The sequence below is a fragment of the Sminthopsis crassicaudata genome, chromosome 3, assembly GCF_048593235.1.
Source record: "Sminthopsis crassicaudata isolate SCR6 chromosome 3, ASM4859323v1, whole genome shotgun sequence".
In the NCBI taxonomy this organism is placed as follows: Eukaryota; Metazoa; Chordata; class Mammalia; order Dasyuromorphia; family Dasyuridae; genus Sminthopsis; species Sminthopsis crassicaudata.
In genome coordinates this window covers 553,566,406-553,592,907 of record NC_133619.1, presented here as the reverse complement: position 1 = coordinate 553,592,907, position 26,502 = coordinate 553,566,406, and the positions used below count along the sequence as shown (strand labels likewise).

Below are 26,502 nucleotides of genomic sequence, written 5' to 3'. Positions count from 1 at the left end.
AATACAAGATGACAGACACATGGCTTGATAGCAGCTTATTTGAAAAATTTTAGTGTGCTGCATGTTCCAAATGAGTGAATAATGTCCTAAAACAGCTAACGTAATCTTCACAAGAAGAAAGATATAGTATCTAAAACCAGGGAAGAGTATTCTGCCCTAATGTGGTCCAGCTGGCATATTGTGTTTATTTTCAGGCATTAAATTATAGGAAGGTGATCAGGCATTGAGTTCCTGCTACTTGCAAATTGCATAAAGGAACTAGAAACACTTATCTTGGAGGGGAGAATATTTCAGAAGGACTTGGTAGCTTTCTTCATATATTTGAAGGACCATTGCGTGAAAGCAAGATTGTACCTGTTCTTCTTGATCCTAGAGGGAAGAACTAGAATTTATAGAAAGGCAGATTTAAGATTCATATGGGGAAAGACTTCCTAAGAATCTCTCCAATAAAGCTCTCCAAAAGTAGAATGGGCTTTCTGGGGAGATAGTAGATTTTCCCTCAGAGGAGATTTCCAAGTAAATACCAAATAACCACTCATCACATATATTGTAGAGAGGTTCTTGTTCAGATGTGAATTGAATAAGATGATCTCTAAGCTCCTTCCAATTTTAAGATGCTTTAATTCTGTGAAGTATTTGGACAAGGTCTCTGAGCCATAGGGCTTTATCCTTCATCCCAGCATATTCTTTGGGGAGCAATCACCCTCAAACGAGCAATACCACGAATAACACTTTGCACTCACAGAGCCTCTTTCCTCTAAAGAGTTCACAGCAATTTTCTGAGTGAAATCATTTTCCAACTGCCTACGCTGATCATTGTCCAGCTGTCTGATTTGCCATTTCTCTGACTTCTTGGATAAGAACCACTTCTAGCAGCCACAGTAAAGCAGGATCAGGGAAAATGAATTTGGAATTGTAAATCAAATTTCAGTATCTATTTCTGTTTTATGATGGGTGCAGTAGACCAGAAAAAGCCAGAATTTATAGTTGAAAAAGAATTATGGTCCAATTTTCTCCTGGGAATCTGGCTAAGTTTCTAGTCCTCAAGTTTTATTGATTAAATGGGATTTGAAAAGTATTTGTCATTAGATTTTTCCATGGATGCCTTCTTCCTGGGTTATTATCTTATTTACAAATGGGAGACCATCATTTAATTCTGTCTTTAGGATATGATGATCCCAGTAAAGGATAAATCTCTATAATGACACCATTGCTTTGTGGGATCATACATTTAAAGTTGAAGGGGACTTAGAGAACATCTAGAAGTTACAGATTAAGAAATTGAGGCACAGAGATGTTGAATGACCTACCCAAAGTCACACAGGTACTACTGAAAACTCAGATTCTCTGACTCCAGATACAACTTCTCTCCCTGTACTTTTCCTTTCCTAACCCTTATTATCAATAGTCCTTTTACCTGACATAGCCAGTACCATGATCCATGTCTTCTTGGGAAGGACACATGTTACTTAATGCACAACTGGCAATATCCATAATGAATAATATTAGCACAACAATGAAACCTTACTTCTCAAGTAATCCAATAGAGCAGGGAGAAGTAGAGACTGTTAGCAAAATGATGTCCCATGCCAGAAACCCACACCCACCCCATCCTCACTATATATCTGAACTGAGCCCAAAGGAGCAGATGGGAAGTAGAAAAGAAAGCAGAGGGAAACAGTTGGGCCTATTAAGTCATGGCCATATCCAAATCTCTAGAGGCTCCAGTTGTCAGAATATATTTCTCATATTTTTTCAGTCCTATTTCTTGTTTTAGCATTTTGGCCAAGGTTCTAAGGAGAGAGAATTTTTGCTAAAAATGAACTAATTATTCCAAACAAAATAATGGAAGTACGCTGGGCTTTCTCAGACTAAATCTGTTTTGGGGATCTAGCTCTTCATTGCAATAGGATCAGCTCAATTCAATTTAGTTCAATCCTATAAACATTTTTAAGAATGGTTGGTTAGTGTCCTTCACTCTCACAGAGGACCAAAATGACATCACTATTTTTGGGTCAAGGTAAAAATTATCTAACCAAGACTGATTAGAGTAACATAAACTCAGAAGAATCTAACTACATGTCAGTCACAAATAGTCCATATGAATGTTTGGAATGAGCATTAGGCCCTGTACTGTTACCATGGATAGAAAGATATTATTAAACATATATTATATGCTGCTTTAAAATCTGCAGAGCACTTTCTTCCCAACAACTTTAAAATTTGAAATCACAATGAGATAAGGTGACAGAGAAGTTGCCACACAGTTTGGGGAGGGCCTGAGGGATGATTAGAACTCAATTTTTTTTAATTTATTAAAGCTTTTTATTTACAAAACATATGCATAGGTAATTTTTCTTTTTTTTAATTTTTTTTATTTGGAATTTTTTTCCCACGGTATATATGCATGAGTAATTTTTTTATAATATTATCCCTTGTATTCATTTTTCCAAATTATCCCCCCCTCCCTCTACTCCCTCCCCCTGATGACAGGCAATCCCATACATTTTACATGTGTTACAATATACATAGGTAATTTTTCAAAACTGGTCCTTGCAAAACCTTCTGTTCCAAATTTTCCCCTCTTTCCCCCCCACCCCCTCTTCTAGATGGCAGGTAGTCCAATACATGTTAAATATGTTAAAATATATGTTAAATCCAATATATGTATACATATTTATACAGTTATCTTGCTGCACAAGAAAAATCGGATCAAGAAGGAAAAAAAAAAAACCTGAGAAAGAAAACAAAATGCAAGCATACAACAACAGAAAGAGTGAAAATGTTATGTTGTAGTCCACACCCAAATTTTTGCTACTTACAAGGACAGGATTTTTTCTCCCATGACACCATGGTCATAAATTGAAAAATAAAAAGAAACCTTAAAGAATATCTAAACCACCACCCTCACTTTACAAATTAATTAATTAACCCTTAATAGATGCCTATAATATTCCAGATAGTCTACTAAGCACTGTGGTCAAAAGATAAAAATCAAACTGTTTCTGGCCTTAAGAAGCTTACATTCTAATAAGGGATAGAGCATGAACATATATAGGGAAATATGAGGAAACTAAGACCCAGAGAGGTTAAGTAACTTGCTGAAGATCATTTAATAGTAAGCAGCAAAGCTTGGTTGTAAACCCAGGATTGATTCTGAATTTCCTTTCCACCATCTTGTCTTGCTCATCCGCATTTCTTCTACACATCAGTAGATCTATGACTCCTCAAAGGATCTTCCAGTCTAGCTGTGGTTAAGACAGTACCAAAATAGCTATAAGATAAAAATAAAACAATGAAACTACATAAGAGAGGTAATAAAAAAAAATGTTGTAGGAGAGGTTTTAAATTTTTTTTCTTTTAACTTAACTTCCTTAACTTCAGTTAAGTTAAAAAAAATTGAAGAAATTAACATTTGGGCTTGGCAAGATAAATAAAATTTCAATAAGCAGAGTTGAGGACTATGCTGTCATATCTATTGGTTTAAAAATTCTATCATCTCTTCAAATTATTTCTTATTTTTTAAAATAAATATTTATTTAAAGCAATGTCAGGTTGTTAAGATATTTTTAAGTACACATGAATTTATGGACATAGTAATTTTTCTTTTTTTCTTCTCACCTTAGCTAAAGGACAAGTTGAGAGTAAAAAATACACATGAAATGTCTTCTACAAATATTTTTCAAGGTTGAACAACTACAGGCTTGCTCATCTGAGGCATCCTTTAGGGCCTAGAAGTAGTTTTAAATGATCATACTGTTTGAATTGTCAAAAAGAACATGCATCTCTACTGAACCTAGCTTTATTTTCACCGTTCCACATCCTAATTTGGTTCTTTTCCCCTACAGCTTGAGCTTTCTGTCCTGGGGAATGAAAAAAGTAAGTGGTAGGTAGTTGTTTAGGGTTTAGTTGTGGACAGGTCAGGACAGGTGACTGGTATAATTCAGTATTTAAAAAAGGTATATAAATACTAGTTTTAGAAGATTTATGTACTTTCCCTTCATTGTTCATCCCATTAAAATCTTGCCAATGGCTGGTCTTGTAAAATGACTAGATTTAATTATGTTGTGCTAAATGTTGCGTGATCCTTTTTTTTAAACTTTTACTGAAGTTAGTCTCCAAATATTAGTTGTTTGAGTTCCTTTAAGAGTTGGTTATTTCAACATTTAAGGGAAAGAATATTGGACCGAGATACAGAAGACACAGATTCAACTCCTAGCTCAACTTGGGCAACTAATTCCCTATTTATGTGACTTGGGGCAAATCCCTGTGCTTCTTACAGACAGTTTTGGGTTTTTTTGGTCTTTGAAACAGCTATATACTTGCACTTCTCCTTCTTTGGGTTGTTGTTAGGAAATTTAAAGCACTTAAGAAATGGGTGCTCTTTTCTTATTCATATTTGACTCCTCCCTAATCATTCACCATGATATGGCTCCACTATTCTCTAAGCCATTTTGTTCAACATTTCATTCACTATTTTGTCTTTCTCTCACCATATATGAGCAGTGGTCGAGTCTTACTGATTCTCTACCTCCACAAAAGTTCTGGCATCCATTCTGCTCTTCCCCCACCATACAACCTTTCCCACTCCCATTCCAATGACCCTAATCTCGACTCTATTATAAGTTTATATATTATAAAAGTTTATATATTATAAAAAATATATAATATATAATATATGATATATATTATAAAGTTTCTTTAATGTGTCCTCTATAATATCTACTAACATCATAATCCAAAGAATATATAAAATATAAGCAGTCAAGAAGCATTTATTAAGCACTTATATGTCAGGCACTGGGTATACAAAGAGAGGTATTAAACAAACAAACAAACAAGACAACCAAGACCCTGCAATCAATGAACTTATAGTGCTATAGTGCTCTATTTAAAAATCTTCTGTGGTTCCTTTTTCATTAATAGACCATAATAAATGGTCATTATATAATAAGAAAGTTCTCATCATAGCTTAAAGATTTCCAATGATGGGGAACCCATAGCTTCCTGAAGCTACATGTTTCACTTAGAGAGAGGTCTTCTTGTAAACAAGTTTTTCCTCTTTATTCTTTGTAAAATGAAAGGATTGGATTTGGTGATCTTTAAAGTCTCTTCTAGCTCTAAATCTATATTTTATATTGAGCCCCCCTTTCAGCAATTTATACCCTTTGATTCTTGTTTTACCCTCGGGGAAATAAGTCTTGAAGACATCTTCAGCTGTGTCATAACTCTCTTAGTTTTATCATTTTCAGCAGCTGCCTATCTGCCTTCCACACTAGTGGCTTCTAATACTCTCTGATACATTGGAGCCATCCTTGGAAGTTGCTGCAATGAACCTTCCCCGGCTCATTTTATTATATTGGAATATTTTTTTGAATTAAAATCTTTATCAAAAAGTTCTTCATCATACCTAAAACCCCCTTGACTATTTTTTCAACAACAAGATACCCTCCATTAGAATGTGAACTCCTGACAAAAAGCAATTGTTTTATTCTTTTCAATTGTATCCACAGCACCTAGCACAGTACCTGGCATATGGTAAGCTCTAAATAAATACTTGTTGATTGATAGACTGAGTGATAAAGGTCATAACTACAGGAAAGAGAACATGGCGAGATTATTTACAGAGAGAGAGAGGCCAATATATTTAATTTTCTGTAATGATCCCAATGTGGGCTATCCTATTAGTTCTGATATAGCATTAGTAGAGCAGCTACTTAGTTGCAGTAAATGGAGTAAAGAAGATTCATCTTGCTGAGTTCAAATCTGGCCTCAGACACTTCCTAGTTGTGTGGCCCTAGACAAGTCATTTAACTTAATTTGTCTTAGTTTCCTCATCTGTAAAATGAGCTGGAGATGGAAATTGAAAATCACTTCAGTATCCTTGTCAAGAAAACTCCAAACAGGGTTACACAAAGAGTAAGAACAACAATAGTTTACAAAAGACTCATGGATTTTGCACAATCTGGTTCCAATAAATATTTCCACCATCATCTCTTTTCTTTCTCTATTTTTTTTATACATACTCCAAACTGGCCCACTCTCTGTCCTCATTCTTGCCCTGCTTTCTGTCATCTCTTTGCTTTTGATGATGACATGCCTGGAATCAAATTTCCTTCATTTATTTCTTTCAAATGTCTTTTCAAAGACCAGCTTAAATGCTTTCTCCTTTTTTGAGACTTTTTATGACCCATAATTACACACATATGAAAGTAATCTCTCCCTAATCAACTTCCCTTGGACTTTTTTCTTGCATTAATCATTACACCTTTTTTGTAGATATCTATATCTACATATAGATCTATTTCTATATACACATAATAAATATACTATATTATATATATCACTTTTATATTATAAGTACATATATATGTATATATATATATATATTTTATATTGCAGGGTGGGTTTTTTTTTTCAGAAGAGGACTTCAGTCATGTATCTATGTAAACTCAATTCATAGCACATGGAAGACTCATGAACAATGTTTGGTAAACTGAGTTGAACATAGGAATTGTTATTTCCATGCATACTATTTCCATCTCTGTCCAAATAATTGGGCCACTGGCTCATCTCATAGCAGTTTTTGGCCTCCAAATCAGCTTCTTGTGGTCCAGTCTTTGTGTGAAAGATAAAACCAAATTGGAAACATTTAGAGGGACATAATCTATTTTTTAGTGATTTAGCTCTCCTACATCATTTTTGCTAAATGACATTTTTCCCAGTGTTTTGTGACAGGGCTTCCAATACATCTAGACTGTTAATAATCAAAACTGCTCATTTTTTCAGGAATCGTTTTGCTTTTGCATTTTATAATGAGCACAACACAACGCCCAGAATATGTTAAACACTCAATAAATGCTTGCTGATTGATTGATTTTTTCATGGTACTATCAAGAGATTTTGCCAATCCTCCCTTCCATTTTAGATTAGGAACCCACAAGTTTCTGTTCTTCATCACATGTTGTTGGAGACCAGCATTCCATTACATGGATCACTCACCACAACCCCATAGGATTAGATATCTCTGCCTCGATCTTCATGGACACTTCCTCATGCTAGTGTTGCATAAATATAGCTCCAACTAACACAGATAACTTTGTGTTTCTTCTATCTGTGATGTTGTCTTGCTGAAGCTAGTAGTAGCAATTCATCATCACTAAATGTAACAATAACTACATCAAAATAAGTAGCACTTTACATTTGTTATATCATTTGATCCTCAGAGCAACTCTGGGAAGTAGGTGATATTCCCATTTCTCAGATGAGATAACTAAAGCAGAGTGAGATTCAATAACTTACCCACAGTCAACAAGCTAGTAAGTCGATTCAGGTTCATATCTGCCTAAACCCAAGTTTTTTCTAAATCCTGTATCCGATTTTATAGTCTGCCACTTTTAAACTCAAAGTCAAAGGAAAGAACTGTCTTTGCCATCTCTTTATGCTTCACAGGTAATTATTTTCCTTATACTCTTTCATTGAATTCCCAGACATAGGTGATCACACAGGTGAAAAAGCAGTCCTGATTCAGGAGGGAAAATGATGGGTCTTAAGTCCTAATGACCTTGGGCAATTTCCAAAGAAAGGCCTTTAATAATCTTGTTAAAATAGAGCAGTAGAAACTGCTGGTTTAGGAGGAGTTATATAAGGCCAATTTGAATTTTAATGCAGAAATGAATTTATCATACTTTTTGGTTTAAATCAACTGCTAATTGCTTTACCTTTATCAAAGCCACATTGTAGATGGATCAAACACTTGGCAAATCGGTATTATTAGTCTTTTTTGAATTGAAAGTTGCCTGAAAAAATGGAGCAATTTTCCCTCCCCATTCTCACCTTCAAGATCTGCTAATTTGATAACCTCTTTAAACCACAAATTGGTCTTGGTTTATTTAAAGCTCAACCAAGAATTGCCAAAATCTTTTAGATTTTTAAAATTAAGAAAATAACCTTAGCTTAATATTTTTCATGAATTTTTATTGCCTTATATGGGCTCACTCAAGATCATTGATGTCATTGTTAACCTTCAGTGCAGTGCCAAAACTTGAGGTATTAACAAGATCTTCAGCCTATTTATTCCTAATCTTCATAACTGATAGCTTACTTTTATTTGACCATATATTGGGATTTTAAAAAGATAGTTAAAATATTTTAAAGTCATATAGATTTCAACCATATATATAATGTAGATAGCCAAACATACAGGACAGTGGGATTTAAAGTTGGAGGGGACCAATAATCACAACTCCTCTAGTCCAACAATTTCATTTTAATAAATGAGGAAACTGAGATCTTATGGAAGTTAAGTAAGTGGTTTGTCCCAACATCACAAACATGCTATGTGGCAGAACCAGAAATCAAACATAGATCTTCAGACTCCAAATCCTTTGTTCTTCCTAATACAGTTATTATTTTATGAGATGTTTACATATTAGTTTATTTTGTATCTGCCTAAAGTTGTACAGCCCTATTGAGAATGTGAAAACTGGGAGAGAAGGGTGGTTAAATGACTATTGGAATGAATTTAATGGGAAACATTTATTAGGAAAACATAAAATTTGACACATTAATCTTGTAAATAAGAACATATAACTAGAATTAAATGTCTGTAAGTTACATATGTATAAAGCATTGGTCAATTCTACAAGAATGTGTAGAAAGAATTTCCATAATATTATATTCAATTTATTACTTTCTACTTTAATTCATTTTTGAGACAACTATGCAATTGTGTGATTTGCATGAGTAAGTTTAACCATTGTAACCTCTTCTGGCTAGAATCAATCAACAAGCATTTTTAAGAATCTATGGGCCAGGTATTGTGCTAGAAAGGTCCTTCAAGAATATATATCCCAACCCCATCATTTTACATATAAGGAAAAAGGCCCAGAGAAGTAATTTGTCCAAATTAAAACAGAGCTTAGGTTTGAACCCATGATCCACAATGAGGAATTTACCACATGATGAAATCACAGTTCCTAACCAAAACAAAATGAAAAAACACATAAACAAACAGCAACAAAAACCCAAGATTTAGCACATTACCATGCATTTTATCTAGAGACATCTAGATGGTACAATGAACAGTTCTGGGCCTGAAGTCAGGAAGTCCTGAGTTCAAATCTAGCTTTGGATACTTCCTAATTCTGACTCTGGGCAAGTTATAACCTCTGCCTCAGTTGTTTAAAATTTAAAATAGTAGTCATAATAACTCCTCTCTTCCAAGGTTGTTGTGAGTATCAAATGAAATAACATTTGAAAAGCACTTAGGACAATTATCTTGTACATAGTAAGTGTTTGTCCTTATTTGCACATCCTTATTAAAAGCTCACATTGACTTATTATTTGGAAGTACTTTCTCCCCAACTCAAAATACCCATAAATTAGATACTGTGAGTATTGTAAGTTCCATTTTGCAGATGATAAAACTGAGGCTTCTTACTCCAAGTCCAGGGTTTTCACAACACTCACTGGATGTTTGTTGGATTATATACCTTGGTGCTGTGTGATTAAAAGCATCAGTGTCCTCTGTAAGTGAGAGAATCATTTTATTAGGACATAATGAAGCTGTATTTATCCCTCTTCCTTAGGAAGGATGGTTTATGAAAAGGTCCCAGAATAATGTTAATGCAATAATTGGTGATTTCGGAAGATGGGAGAGAAGCAGATTTGATCAATAGTCACACCTGGGTTAAAGCTGAAAGGAGAGAAAGCTTGGAGCCTAATTTCCATTTGACAGATTCTGGTGACTTGTCTTTGTTTTCTCCCTTTCCTATCATAGCATTTGGTTTGCAAGTACAAAATTATGACAGTTCTTAAGCTTTAATTTCAATGATTGCCTTTGAAAGATTTGGTCCCACTGTATCCAAGCAGATATTGTGCACTAAAGTGAAGTAAATATATTCTGTGGCTCAGCTGTGTAACTATAGAAACCTGGCCCTTCAGTGTTTCAACAGAAAATGTAAAAGACTTCTCATTTGGAAAGAAGTATGTAGTTAGAAATCAATTTATGAATAGTTCAAGCATCAAAAAATCTATTCAGTTATTTTGTGTTTGGTTTGGGGAAAATTTCATCTGGGTAAGATGTTAATATTATATATACATGCATTTATATATCCACATATATAAGACTGTTAAATATATATTTATACATGTGTGTATGTATGTCAAGGCTTCTTAACCTTTTTGTGTGTCTTGGTCTGCTTTGGCATTTAGGTGTAACTTATAGATTCTTTCTCAGAATAAAGCTTTTTTTAATGCATAAAATACAATACATAGACTTACAGAGGAAATCAATTATTATTAAAATCATCAAAACAATTTATCAATTATCAAAATTAAAGAACAAATTCATGGACCCTGGGTTAAAAACTCCTGATATGTGAAAATATATATGTAATATATGGTCACTTAGGTATATATATAAAATAAACATATTACATATGTACATACATGTTTTTATGTGTTTGTATATATGTTGTCTTTTAGTTTCCATCTAAGCCCATTTGAGGTTTTCTTGGCAAAGATACTGGAATGGTTTGCCATTTTCTTCTACATGTCATTTTAAAGATAAAGAAATTTGGGCAAACAGAATTAAGTGACTTCCCCTGAATCTCCTAGATGATAAGGGTCTGAGGCCATATTTGAGTTTAGAAGATATGTCTTCCTGATTCCAAAACCCAGTGCTCTATCAATTTGCCACTAGCACCTATATATAAACATATATTGAATAAATAGGGAAAGGATAAATGGATGAATAAATCGATAGACTGATAATAGGAGTCAAACTGAAATTTCTGTGATTTCTTTGGTAAAAGGAATTCCTGGAAAGGAAACCTTTACAAATTCAGATTGACAGTAGGTCTGAAATAGGAAGGTGGAAAGTAGAACAACTTGCCCAGGCTCACCTAATCGGTATATATCAGAATTAGAATTTCATCCCAGGTCTTCCTGACTCACAGGTGACTTTCTAGTCACTAAGTCACCCTGTTACATTATTGCACATATACATGGCTATACTGTCCAAGGCTGTGACTTCATCTACGTCAAGAACTCCTGTTGTAGAAACCCCTCTTATTTTATAGTGATACAAAGTTTGTGTCAAATGAAGGATTTAACCCAGGTTTTCCTAACTCTAAGTCAGCCTTCTATCTCTTCCTTCTTTCTAAATACTGCAACTTTCCATACTAAGGATAAATAATACAAAGGAGTTTTGAGGATTCATTGATGGCTTCCACTGAGAAACCTGATACCAAACCTTCTTTCCCCTCAAATATGAGGAAATTTGAATAGATATGAATCATAGGAGTTGAGTAGAGATGTGAGGGAATAGTTGTTTAGTTTTTCTTTTAATTTCTGTTTAATAACCTAATCCATTTTCTCATTTTTTGTTGTTATTTTCATTCTCTAGAGTGGAAAGAAAGGAACGTGCTCGATTGAAGACGGTGAAGTTTAATGCAAAGCCCGGTGTGATCGATGCCAAAGGGGTAGGTAAAAAAGAATAGAGAATCTGAGTGACCCTATTGCCATTTATTTGAATCTAATCCATTTTTTCATTCTATAAAATAAGCACATTATGGTAGTCAATAGGGGCATAGGACAATGGCATATAATTTTAATCATCTTGGAAAGCACAATTAAATTTTTTTTTTCCCAATAAAGTAGTTTTCTAAATAAACCACTGACAAACATGGGGGAAATAGCTGTGGACACAACCACCAAATTGTTTTCCCAATCTTAACAGTAATATTAATAATGAGATTGAAATGAGAGTATTGTTAATACCAGGTTAAATACTTTTGTTTCATTTTTAAGTTAATGTTCTGGATTCAAGCAAAGATATCTACTTATTAATATTTTAATATTTATTTTATGTTGAACTAATTAGTGTGTTCAGAAGAAAGACACAACTTATATAAAGTTTATGGCAGAATATTTGAATGGAGAAATCCATTTTTGTCTCCTGATTTAATACATAGGATGTTGTGACAGACACTGAAATAGGTATTTACCACAAACCAAAAGTCATGTGCAAAATTGATATATACATACACACATTTACCCCATATATATATGTATGAGAGTATAGGTTTGGGTTAAGTGGAATAATTTTGTAGCATTATCTGATGCACTTGTGAGGGAAATGGTCCCATTTTTAATCAATTAATTCTCAGTTTTTGGATAGTTACTCCATGTCGCAGGCCATGGACTTGGCACTGGGGGATTCCAGACAATCTAGGAGGGGCAGTGTGAGAGTGTGGGGTAGCACCTGGAGCTACAAGGACTAGGTCTGAATTCAAATTCCAAGTTGGGTACCAGCTATCTATTGGTGAGTCATGTAAATTCACTATTTTCCTTATTTATAAAGTAAGAATAATAAGATCAGCAGCACCTCCTTCACAGGGTTATTGTGAGGATCAAATGGGATTGGGTATGTAAAGTGACATGGTCTTTCAATTACATTATATTGTTGTATTTGGTGACTTCTGTGATAAAAATTATGTTGATATATTGAATAACCAAAGGCCTTTATGAGCTGCCCTTTCTCACCTTTCCAGTCTGCTTACCATTTATAGCTCCAGCCCTGTGGAGTGGACCATTGAGTACCACTGGCCTGCTTGCTGTTCCCAGTATAAGAATCTGCAGACTCTGAATATTTTTAGTCACTATCCCCTATGCCTGGAATGTATCAATCACCTCAATTTCCTGACTTCCCTGGTTTCCTTCAAATCTCTATGAAAATCCCATTTTCTGTGAGAAGCTTTTCTCTATCTGGCCTAACCCTAATGCCTTCGCTTTGTGGATTATTTCCAATTTACCCTGAGAAGCTTTACTTATTTATAGTTATTGTATCTGGTCTCTCCAGTTAGGCTATGGGCTCTCTAAGATCAAGGACTGCTTTTTATATTCCTAGTACTTAGCATAGGACAATTAGATATCATCTTAGATAAAACACTGGAGTTGCAATTAGGAAGACTTATCTTCCCATATTCAAATCTGGCCTCAGACACTTATTAGCTGTGTGACTCTGGGCAAGTCACTTAACTGTCTGCCTCAGTTTCCTTATCTGTAAAATGATCTGGAGAAGGAAAGGGTAAACCATAGCACTGTCTCTGTCAAGAAAACCCCAAAGGAGATCAGAGAGTCATAAATGACTAAGTAGTAACAACAAAGCACATAGCACAGTGCCTGGTCACATAATAGGTGCTTAATAAGTGTTTACTGACTACCTGGGGCATATAATAATAACACTTTAAAGTTCACCTAGTAAAAAAATAAAAAATAATAATAATAAAGTTCACCTAGTGCTAAGCCCACAACCTTCCTCACCTTGTGAAATCCAAGTATCACAAGAACATAGATAGATTTAGAGCTGGAATCTTGGACATATAGTCCAGCCTCTTCATATTTTTTAACCAGTGAAGAAAGGCATAAAGCCCAGTAAGGTTAAATGATATGACCACAGCCACACAGCTAGTAAGTGCCAAAACTGGAAAAGGACAATGGGAGAGCAGCAAGACAATAAATTCTTAAAGAAAATGGAAATTCCCTGGGACTTGAAGCAGTCCAGGAGGCTTCACTTTGTATGTACAGACTGAGTAAAATCTCATGGGAGTAAACAATTCATGCTACTAATGACTCTATGTTCACCCAGGACTGGTGAGAATATAATTACCCATCCAGTTTCTACATTGGTCTTCCATATTGTCATTCACCTAGTCAGTCATTCTATTACTTTTGGCAACATTTGGAAAATCACCTCATTTGCCAAATCAAGCTATTCTAGACTCTTGATATACATTATTATATAACCATTTGTTTCTTTTCTTTTCCTTTCATCTTTAAAAAAATTCTCTGTAATGTAAGAGAAGAACTTCCTACTTGAGAGTTATTGGGCAATGGGCAAAGTTGAAGTGACCCATTGAACAGAAGGTTTTATTACTAAAATCATAGTAAATCTTCTCATCTTTAAGAAAGAAAGCGAATTGTAGGGAAGAGAAAGTAGCTAGGTGATGTAATGGATAGAATTAGGCTTAGAGTTTAAGAAGATTCATTTTCCTGAGTTCAAATCTGGTATCAGACACTCATTAGCTGGGTGACTCTGGTAAGTCACTTAACACAATTTGCCTCAGTTTTCTCATCTGTAAAATGAGCTGGAGAAGAAAGTGGAAAACCACTCCTGTAACTATGCCAAGAAAAATCCCAAATGAGGTTACCAAGTATTGGACACAATGGAAACAACACCAACAATAAGAAAAAAGATCATTGAACTGCTAAGTAATCTGTTATATAATAATAATGCTTGAGAGAATTACATACTCTTTAAAGCTTGCTAAGCATTTTGTATGTATTAATTTATTTGAGCATCCCAATACCCTTTGAAGTCAATACTAATCTCACAATCTTACTCATTTTACAGATGTAAAGACTGAGGCTGAAAGAGATTCAGTGAGTTGCCTATAATCTCACAGACTGTCAAAATCAGGGGCAGAATTCAGCTCTATACATTTGGTCTAGTCACTGCTCTTCCCTGAGCTCCAATATGGGCACAATAATCCTACCCTGCTTTCATCAACAATTTTGAGCCCATTATGAGCCAACATAATGAGGTTGTTGTTATTTTCAGTCATACCTAATGTTTTGGGATACTGGAATGGTTTGCTGTTTCCTTCTCCAGCTCATTTTACAGAGGAGAAAACTGAGTTAGATAGGGTTAAGTAACTTGCTTAGGGTCACCCAGCTAGTAAGTGTCTGTAGCCAGATTTGAACTCAGGAAGAGAAGTCTTTCAGATCTCAAGCCTGGCAATCTATTCTCTATGGCAGGGGTTCTCAAACTACAGCCCACAGGCCAGATGTGGCCCACTGAGGAGGTTTATGTGGCCCGCCAGTAATGGCAAATGGGCTGAGGGGCGGAGACAGAGTGTGAGTTTTTGTTTTTACTATAGCCGGCCCTCCAACAGTCTGAGGGACAGTAAACTGGCCCCCTACTTAAAAAGTTTGAGGACCACTGCTCTATGGCATCTAGATGTCCCAATAAATGTACTACAAGAACTATAAATCTCTAAACATATGGCAGCATTATTTAGAATTGCATTGAAAATACAAAGTGTGCAAAATACAAGAAAAAGAAAGAAAGGAAAGGAAAGGAAAGGAAAGGAAAGGAAAGGAAGGAAGGAAGGAAGGAAGGAAGGAAGGAAGGAAGGAAGGAAGGAAGGAAGGAAGGAAGGAAGGAAGGAAGGAAGGAAGGAAGGAAGGAAGGAAGGAAAAGAAAGACAAAAGAGAGAAAGGAAAAGAGAAAGAAAGAGAAAGAAAGAAAGAAAAAAGAAAAAAGAAAGAAAGAGAAAGAAAAGGAAAGAAAGAAAGATGGAAAGAAAGAAGGAAGGATGGAAAGGAGGAAGGAAAGAAAGAAAGGAAGAAAGAAATAAAAAGAAAAGAAGGAAAGAAAGAAAGAGAAAAAGGAGGGAGGGAGGAAAGAAGGAAGAAAAAGAAGAGGAGAAGAGAAGGAAAGAAGGATGGAAAGGAGGGAGGAAGGAAGGAAGGAAGAGAGAAAGAAAGAGAGGAAATAAAGAAAGACAAAAAGAAGAAAGGGAAGAAAGAAGGAAGAAAAAGGAGAGAAGAGAAGAGGAGAGGAAAGGAAAGAAGAGAAGAGAGAAGGGTATGGAAAGTGGTCAGACTATATTTGGAGTTTGCTCAGTTCTGGGATTGTAGCTTTAAAAGGAATTTTATAAACTTTAGAGAGCATCTAAATAGAGATGGATGAATGAATGGAAAAGCATTTATTATTACTTTATACAAAGCACTAGGCTGTGATTGGGTCAGACATCCATGCTCTCAAAGATCTCCATTCTGATGGACAATGCACGTACTAGCTTTCAGCTAAAAGTCAGAAAGGTCCAAGAATCCTTGGAGAGAGGGAGCATTACATCTTTGTATTGCATCTCTTTAGTGTACTTTTTATTCATTAAACCAAAGCCTTTCTGGTGTTAACCACTCATTGATGCTGGAGATTTGATGGGGAAGATTTTGTTTTTCTGTCACCAGAAACAAGTGACAGTTGGTATCTCCACAGGGGTTGCTTTCTTGGGTTGTGGCTGTAGGGGCTGCACTAGAAGCACAACTGGTGATCTTGGAGGTTGCTAGTATTTCTGGGATCCTGGTGAATAGTTGTTCCTTATTGTCAGTTGGTGTTGACGATAGATCTTTCTCTGCAAGGTTGTTCCCCTATGATGGTTTCAGAGGTAAGACAGAAGTCCAAGCTGATAGTCTGGGTGGCATTACTATATTTCCTGGGCTCTTAGGACCCTGAGGTCTTGGATAGTCTCCCCTGGGATTGGTAAGGAATCAATCTGCCAGGCACATGCAGTCTCCTGTCTCTGCTTTTAGAATTCCTTATTGCTTCAAATATAATCATTTGTCTACCCTTTGAAAGTAAAGAATAGTAAAGGTCCCTGAGTCCATGCCTTGTGAGAATAAGTTGAAGGATAGTTATCTTGGAGAAGGGAAGGCCCAGAACAGATGGGATAGCTGTCTTTAAGGACTGAAAAGACTGTCATGTGAAAGTAGAATTCAAATTTTTTTTGGTTTAGTCTCAAAGGACAGGACTAGTAGTAATGGCAATAAATCATATAAAGGCAAGTTTAAGATAAGGGTAAAGAAAAATCTCCTTTACAATAATAAATATCCAAAAGTAGAATGATCTCCCTTAGGAAGTAATTAAATTCTCCCCTCCGAGAGGTCTATAAGCAAAGGCTAGATGGCCACTCCTCAGATGGACTATTATAAGTAAGGATGGTTTTTCAGGTACCGCTTATACCAGATGGTTCCTTAGGTCTTATTCAACTCTGAAATTCTATGTGATTCCATAAAACATGTTTTGCATAAGATTATGCATCCTTTTGGCCAAGAACATTTCTGAGAAGAGCTTTGCATTTATTCAGTTACTTAACTGTGGAACGCCAGCAAGAAAAGCAAGTATCTGCAAAATATGAAAAAAATTAAACATGAAAAATAGGAAGAAAATTTATAGACCCATGGCAGACCTTTAGGAATGCCCATAGAAATCATTTCTTTCAACTACCCCATTTTACAGAATAGAACAAGGAAGTCTACCTTGGGTAAGTGGCCAGCCTAAGGTCACTTTTCTAATTTGAGGTTTGTCCTTACTTAGCTTAATGACCTTACCTATTATTTTTTTAAAGTGCTACCTCAATAGGATTTATTATTATTCTAAGTCCAACTCAGGGGAATGTGGACTATATACTGAGGGGAAAGGCAACTAAGTAGTACAGACTTGAAGTCAGGAAGATCTAAATTCAAATTCAGCCTCAGACATGTACCAGCTTTGTGATTCTGAGCAAGTTATTTACTTTACATCTGCCTCAATTTGCTAAACTGTAATATGGAGATCATTTTGCGTGATAGATATTTGGGTAGAGGCAGGTACTCTTGCCTCCTAGGGTTGTGGAGATTAGTAAATGAGATAATGTTTGTAAAATGCTTTGCAAATCTTAAAGTGATATGTAGACCCTAATCAAATAAGACCCTAGATCAAATTTGAGATCAATTGACACAGTCCAGTCTTTTGGGAGCTACCTCATCTAACCTGAATCATCAACAAATTCTGATAAACATTGGGATGAAGAAATCCAAGACCCCCTAATAACTTAATTGTGTTACTAATAGTCTAAATTTCCTTCATAAGCCTGTAATTTCAATTGAAGGAAGTAGAGATTGTTAGCTTCAATAAGAGAAGACTGGGAAGTTGTATTTAAATATTTGAACGTCAACATTTGAAATGAAGTTATCTTTAAATTTGTGCATCTCACCCAAGGGTAGGAAAGAGGAATAATGAGTGGAAGTTACAACCAGAAAGATATTAGCTTCATATTTTTAAAAAAAATTTTCTTAGGTAATACCAGGCACTTTACAATTTTTATTTCATTTGATTGACCACTTGTCAAGGATGCTATAAATTACTCTCTAGTATACAAAATTTTTAAAAGTCATATTAGAGAATATGCATAACTACATTATACATATAATATAGATTGTCATGTAGCTATAATAGCATAATATATAAAAAAGAGAATACTGTTAAGAATTAAATCACATCCCCAATTTCTCATCTTTATGAGAATGAATTTTTAATAATAGCTAATAAAAGTTAGCATTAATATAGTACTTTAAGGTTTGCAAAGCACTTTGCATAAGTTATCTCATTTGATCTCCATAACAACCCTGAGAGATAGGTGCTATTACTATATTTCTTTTACAGTTGAGGAAAATTGAGGAAGATAAAAGTTAAAGGATTTGTCCATAATTATACCCTTAACAAATATCTAAGATAGGAATGTCTACTTGACTGAGAAAGCAACATCTACCTGACTACAGACTGAGTGTGTTCTGTCCACTGGGCCACAAAACTGCCTCAGTATGCCTTTAGAATATCAAAAATATCCATCAATTAATCAACAAGCACAATCAAAAAATTCTGGTGATACAAAGAAAGAGTCAAAAGCATATTTTCCTTCAAGGAGACAACATGAACTTAAATTAATAAACACAGAGAAGACAGGAAGTAAGGTTAAAGGGGAAGATACTAGCAGGGATTACAGAGATACAAAACAGCTTTCTACAGAAGATGGCAATTGAATTGAGTCTTGGAGAAAGCTACAGAGTCTAAGAAGTGAAGTCGAAGAAAGAAACATTACAAGAATGAAGGGCAGATAATATAAAAGCAGAAATGGAAAATGGGGTATCAAGTGTGAAGCACAGAAAGTTAGCTAATATGTCTGGATGCTAAAGCATGGGGAAAGAAATAGAGCATAAAAAGTCTGGACAGATAGGAAGGGGCCAAGTTATGAAGCATATTAGATGGCAAACAAATTTCTATTTCATTGGCAAGAAAAAAGAAACACCAGAGTTTAATGAGTTGGAGTGGGCCAACTTTACTTAGGAAAATAAATTTAAGAGCTGCAAAAAAACTTTCCTTTGATGAAAAGACTAAAATGGGATAGGCAGGCTTTCATACAAGTTTGTCTACAAAATACCATTGCTTTTACATTTGATTGAAAGGCACAAAGAATGCAAGATTCCATTCTACTTAACATTTGTCAATTTTAGAAAGCAGTTGACTTGGTAGAGAAAAATTCAGTTTAAAAGATTTACCTTTTTGTGAAAAATTGTCTTTCATGCTAATGTTAAGATCACACATATTCCTTGACAAATACAACTACAGAGACTTTTCTGTTCTCAGTCCTCTGATGATTAATGTCAAGTAAGACATAAAACAAGATGTCAGTTCATCAGTAGTGTTTGCTGCTGTCATGCCTGATGTCCTTGCTAGATGTGCAAGGGCCAAGTCAAATGAGATTGAGTTCCTCCATTCACTATTCTTTGCATATAATATTGTATTTATTGAATCATGAACTGTGATTACTCAAAAGCAATCATTTTAATGATCCAAATAGAAATAATTAAATGGATAAAAATATCTTTTGTCCAGACTTTGGCACACAGTCAGATAGCCTAGCCACTGTATTAGTTCATTAGTATAGATGTGTATGTAAGTATAGACATACATATATATGCATATATATATATGAAAGGCAAAAGGTAATTTCTGCTCTCACAGTTCACAGAATGAAGACAATTTATAAACTTTATCCAAACAAACTATATACAAAATAGATTAGATATAACCAACAAAAGAAAGGCACAAACAAGCCATGTTGCAGTTAGGAAATTAGATAGTGCTTCTGTTGTTCCCAAGCTGTACCCCATCATTGGGCTTTTTTGTTGTTGTTTCATTTTGATTAACTCAAATATATTTGTGATGATGCTGCACAATTAAAATAAGGCATGGGAGTGGGGTGAGGGATTACAAATCAATCACAATATAGTCTTGAGGATGTAAGAGATGCTCTCAAGGCAGCATTAGATAGGAAAGGATGGTGTACAGATCAAAAAATGAGAGTGAGGGGACAAAGAGGAAAGTTTGAATGCTTCACTGGTACCCAAGATATAAAAAAGACATAGAAGAAGCTATCCAACACACTGAATCAGTCTTCTGTGTAAAATCTATGGAAGAACATAGGAAAGAATTCTATAGAAGAAGAAGGCATACAGGGATGCTCTTCCTCTGTACCAAGCACTTAACTTTATTGAGGATACAAATATAAGAAAGGAAAAAAGGGAAAAGGAAGAAGAGGGAAGGAAGAAAAGAAAGGACAGGAAAGAGAAGGAAATACTTCTCTAAAGGAATTTATATGATATGGATGAAATTCCCATGTTGACGAAATTTCAGGTTCAATAAGTATTAAAATATTGTATTTACATATGTTCCTACTTTCAACTGATGCCAAAGTGATCTAATAACAACTTTATCAGCACAGCTTTATTTATTATTTAGTACTATTTTATTTTATTCATATTAATTATTACACCATGATATAAAGATTAGGTAACAATTGTTTATTATATCCAGATGGCCCTTGTCATAATATATCCATGTAGCCTTAGAACTGGAGGAGCTACTAACCCCTTCCTTCTATTAGATTAGCACATGAGTATAATAAATCTGTCACATTAGCTGATTGTCACCTTACTAAACAAGAAGGGTATGATCATGGAGAGTTGAAGTATGGGACAGGAGGGAGCAGATCCAGGAGAGAGGGAAGTAAGACAACAGCAAGCCATACATAAGTGTGTAAGTATCTGTATAGGGGAGGTGGAGGGAAAAGTTGCTGAATAGGAATTATAACTAAGAAGATTCAGCCCAAGTAGTATATATACCATGGGGAGGAAGGAAGGAATGGGACCAACTTGTAAACTCCTAACCTGAGCCCTTCCTTACAAACCTAATGACTCATTGCTCAAAGGAGAAAATGTCAGTCAAGAAGATGAGTCAGCATACAGGTACAGATTTATCCCTTTATTTGGTTTCAAAAAGTCTAAGCCAGTTCCATTTGCCAGTTTGATCATAACCAACCCCAATTCTTTGAAGTAAAACACAGAACTGGCAAAATGCAAGCCTACTTCATAAAGACAATACATTTTTCATTTCCTACTTAACTCCAGTGCCCAGAAGACTTTAGCTAAATAATTAGCATTAGAAATAGAATTATAAATGGAAGCAAGGTAAGCTAATTTGCTAATTGTTCTTCCCTTCTGTAAATTCTAGCCAGAATTTGTTAGGATTTTTTAATATAGCTATGATATCTTTATTTTCAAATCTACCAATTTTATAAAAAACCAACCCAAATTAAATCATTTTAAGACTATCAGTCAACTTTTTAAAGTGCTCTTATAAGGTGTTCACTTCTTTTTCTTCTGCAGGGCTACAGAGGAGTTTAGCCCTACTGACTTTTAGCACCTACAGATTGAGAGCAGGCTAAGTGAAGGCAGAGAGAGACTAGATGGAAGGTGCCGTTCCCTCATGTATAGTTGAGTGAGGTTTGTGGCACCAGCTGCAGCCCCACATACAAATGAAAATCAGCCTTCATTGTACTCCTTGGCACATACGTGCTAAGCCATTGAACTCTGCCTTATGAGATTGCCCCTGACTGTTAGTTCTTAAAAAACCCACCTTCGGGAGATGTTAGAGATATTCTAAGCACTCAGAGATCATTGGACAAATGCTTCCTAATCTACATGTAAAACATCTTGATGAAGCTTGTTCAGATGAGCTCTGAATTCCCTTCCAGTTCTACTATTCTATAGTTATAGAAAGACTATGTTGTTTAATGGAAAGAATACTGGACTTGGAATCAGAAGCAACTAGGATATTCTTACTAGCTAAATGACCCTAAGCAAATTACTTTACTTTTCAGTCTCAGTGTTCTCATCTCTAAAATGAGAATAACTGCATTCAAACCTCCCTTCCTTATGAAATTGTTGTGAGGAGAAGGTGCTTTTAAGCCTAAAAGCACCATATAAATATGTGATCATTATATTTAAGGTCCTTTTCAACTCTCATAGTCTTTGTTCCAATAATCTCTTTCCCAACAATCTGTGATCTAATGGCCTTTCTAATTGCAACAATCTCCATTTTATGTTCTCAGATCCCTTTCAGAAAGTTTTCACATTTAATCATCTAGAAAGAGGTAGAAGGAGTACAAGACTTGGACTCAGGAGAGCCCTGGGTTTTTGTTTGCTGACTGTAAAGCTGTGTGATCTTGGATAAATTATGTGACTTTTATGAGTCTTGATGGTCCCATCTGTAAAATGAAGATGGCATACATCTACCTATTTCATGGGGTTTCTCTGAGCAAGTGCTTTCCATGCTTTAAAGTGCTATATAAATGTGAGTAATTAAAATATTAATTCTCTTTTCTTGTGTCCTGTGTTAGGACTCTTCTAGTCCTTGATATGATATGATTTCCTACTATTCTAAGATCTCCAGTTTCACCATTCTGTGATATGTTTGTTCACTTTAAAGAACCACTGATTTTTTTCTTTAAGGAGAAGCTAGTTATTATGCAGGCAAAATAGAATAATTGATTCATAAAGCATTAATGTACATTCTAATTTAGTGTGACATTAGCATGGCTAACATTATCAGTTCAAGTAATTATCGTGGGTCCAAAGTAATATTAATAGATGATGAATAATTTATAGCTCTATAAATAGAAGCAGCCTTTTCCACAAGGAATGTTAAGTCTTTTGGTGGAGTTTTCTCTTAATTATTTTGGGTGTTAAATAGGAGTCACAAATTCTGGCCCAAACCCAGTTTTACTTTTGTATGCTCATGAGAAAGGTTTCTTGAGTTGTCTCTAATGATCCTAAAAGGTGCGAATTTTTACTCCAGTGGGTCTGTTATGCCTTACATCTTCAAAGCATTTTCTGCCAAGTATTTCTGACTATCATGAAATTGAAACAGCTACCATGAATTCTGGAAGTACCACGAGAACAAGAAGGAAATAGTATAATCTCCTTTTCCTCCCTTTCCACAGTAATTATAGGCAGTCTCTTAGGAAATAAAATTAGCACCTCTTGTTTCTTTTCAACCATTTATTGTGTTTCTATGTGGGTTGGAAGCCTATTTGATGATAGATTGTGTTACATTTGAAAAGGACTTTAAGTGCAACTTAGACTCCTAATATTCATAAACATATTTAATTACTTTGTCTTTCCTTAAAAAGAGGAAATAAGTTCAATTTTTTATCATATTCATATAGGCAAGACTAGAGTTGCTGTAGAGTTGTAATAGGTGAGGAAGTTCTAGACTGGACATATGACAGAGATAGAATCAAATCCCTTCATTTTATAGATGGGGAAATTGAAGAAATGAATGCCAAACTAACTTGCTTAACATCATCCAAGGAATTGGGGGCAGATCTTAGAACCCTAGAACTTTAGGAAGCAAAAGAATCTGAAACTATTTTCTATCTTGAAAGTTAGGGTCTTCTATTCCCAGATCCTTTCATTTTATAAATAAGAAAATAGGAAAGTCAAAACAGTGAAACTAGCCACACAGTTAATAAACAGCAGAGACTCACAAGCACTCAGGGCCCATTTCTACTATACCAAAATGTCCCAGAATCTTATAAACACAAGCCATTGTAATTATGTTAACGCAGCCAAGGGATGGATGTAAAACGCTGAGCTCCAATCCTTTCCAGATCCTCATTCTCCTATCAAAACTTAATTGGTCCTGTGAACCAATCTTCAAGGACTTTTTTTGGAACTAGAAAGCAAAGTTTGATAAACTAATCAAACTTAAAGTGTTAAAGACTAAGTTTACAGTGACCTTTGCCAGGGATCTTTTGCATTTTAACAGCTAGCATCAGTGCTTTAATCAAATGAGGGTACTGAGAGAAGAATAAGCACGACTTCTTAGATCTGGATTCATGTGCCACCTTTGCTACTAACTAGCTAATGACCTTAGGCAAGCCCTTCATTTCTCTGGGCCTTAATAAAACAAGAATAATACTGCCTACTCTACCTAACTGAATTGTTTTGGAACCAAATATAGTATGGACACAAAGCGTTTGCCCACTTTCCTATATTGTAGTCTGTAACAGTCCTATGACTGGTGCTCATATCTTCTGACTCTTAGCCAGGAGCTCCCCTCCTACTATACTACCTGATTTCCTAGAATCATCCATTTAAGGCATTTAAATTTAAAGAGATTTTAACAAATAACTATTGCTTCCAATATATCCTATGTGTTTGAAAGCAGTTTATAACTATAAAACTATACAATCATAAAGGATCATTTAATGTCAATATGATTTTCTAATGAATAATTATTCTCAAAGGTTTCACCCAGATTGGTTCCTTATAAGGTCAGATGAATATAGATAGATGGCACAGGGTATATAAGGAGTGTTGGGCTTAGTGTTCAAGTCCTGACTCACTTATTAGCTGCATGAACCTGGACAACTTCTCTCAGCCTCAATTTCCTTATCTGTAAAATGAGAGCTGGATTTTATGATATCAGAATCCCGTGATCTTTGGTCCCTTGATTATAGACCTAGGGAAGTTCACCATACAGGGAGAGAATAAAGGAGATAAACATTAACTCTCTTTCATTCCCTTCCTCAAGGAATATATAACAAGCATCTTTTAAGTTGAGGAGAATTGACATCATTCTGTATTGTAAAGTATAGAGCTGCAAAAACATTTAAAGATTTAGTAGTACAAGTAGTCCTTATTGGGGCAGCTAGATGGCACAATTAATAGAGCACCCATCCTGAATTCAGGAGGTTCTGAAGGCAAATCCAGCCTCAGATACTTAATACTTCCTAGCTGTGTATGTAGCCTTGGGCAAAAAAAAATCCGCAAATAGTCCTTATTTTCTTTTTTTTTTTTTAATTATAGCTTTTTAATTTTCAAAACACACACATATATATGGATAATTTTAGACATTCACCCCTACAAAATTCCATGTTCTATTTTTTCCTTCCCTTCCCCCCTCCCCTAGTTGGCAAGTGTTCCAATATATGTTAAACACGTGCAATTCCTCTATACATTTTCACAAATATTATGCTGCACAAGAAAAATCAGATCCAAAAGGAAAAAAAAAATGAGAAAGGAAATAAAATGCAAGCAAACAACAACAAAAAGAGTGAAAATATTATGTTGTAGTCCACATTCAGTTGCCACAGTCCTCTCTCTGGGTGTAGATATCTCTATCACAAAACCATTAGAACTGGTCTGAATCACCTCAATGTTGATGATAGCCGCGTCCATCAGAATTGATCTTCGTATAATCTTGCTGTTGCTGTGTATAATGATCTCCTGGTTCTGCTCATTTCACTCAGCATCAGTTCATGTAAGTCTCTCCAGATCTTTCTGAAATCATTATGTTGATCTTTTCTTATAGAACAATAATATTCCATAATATTCATATACTATAACTTATTCAGCCATTCTCCAATTGATGGGTATCCACCCAATTTCAAGTTTCTAGCCACTACGAAAAGGGCTGCCACAAACATTTTTGTACATGTCGCTCCCTTTCCCTTCTTTAGGATCTTTTTTAGGATGCAAGCTCAATAAAAACATTGCTGGATCAAAGGATATGCACAGTTTGATAGCCTTTGGGGCATGCTTCCAAATAGCTCACCAGAATGGTTGAATCAGTTCACAATTCCACCAAGGAATCAGTGTCTCAGTTTTCCCACATCCCCTCCAATATTCATCATTATCTTTTCCTGTCACTTTAGGCAATCTGAGAGGTGTGTAGTGGTATCTCAGAGCTGTCTCAATTTGCATTTCTCTGATCAATGATGATTTAGAGCACCTTTTCATATGGTAGTTCTTATTTTCAAATGAGAAAACTGAAGCTTAAAGAAAGAAAAAGAGATTTGTGGAAGGCTGCACAAAAAGTAGGTAGCAAAGCTGGAATTTGAACTCCAAAGTGACCAGACATTTTATATAGTATGATGAATCCTGAGAATTGAATAGCCTATAGGAGAAAAGCCATTCTGTGCAGGTGCCCTTTTCTAGGCAAGTTATCCTTGACCATAATGCCAATTTCAGCTTTATTTCCTTTTCTTCTTCAATGAAACCCAAAAGTTCAACAGAGGTGATTAGCAAAGAATAATGGAAGTGTCAAGTGTGAACCTGTGTAAGATCACATGCAAGGTGACTTACCAGGCAAAAAAAAAAAAAAAAGGGGGGGGGGTGTATCCACCCACCAGGAGAAGATGTAGGAGGTGGTATGAAGGAGATGGGGATGTTGCCAGATATCTTTGTAAGTGCAGAATCTCAGGATGTCAGAGCTGGAAGACCTTAGGCAGTGGCTGGCAAAATAGGGTAGTAGGGAAAGAATTTAGTTTCAAACCTATGGTGCCCCAGTTCTGCAAAGGAAAAAGGGAAGGGAATTTTCTCAATAAGCAATAGTTTTTTAAAAAGTATTTATTAAGCTCCTACTATGTGCCAGTCAGTAAACTATGTTCTGTGTATACAAAGAGGCAGAAGGTAGTCCTTAAGGAGCTTATAATCTGGCGAGGGAGAAAACAAGCAAATGAATATATACAAACAACATATCCTGTC

At 35.3% G+C, this 26,502-nt stretch overlaps 1 protein-coding gene across 35 annotated transcripts in view; it reads left to right on the top strand.

Annotated features, from left to right (window-relative positions):
• Window positions 1-26,502, top strand: part of DLG2 (discs large MAGUK scaffold protein 2) — a 2,604,243-nt gene that overhangs the window by 2,521,862 nt on the left and 55,879 nt on the right. For all 35 annotated transcript variants that reach the window (XM_074304592.1, XM_074304594.1, XM_074304589.1 and 32 more), the window contains one exon: window positions 11,411-11,486. In XM_074304592.1, the coding sequence (XP_074160693.1) occupies window positions 11,411-11,486 (76 nt within the window). The remainder of the gene's footprint in view (window positions 1-11,410; window positions 11,487-26,502) is intronic.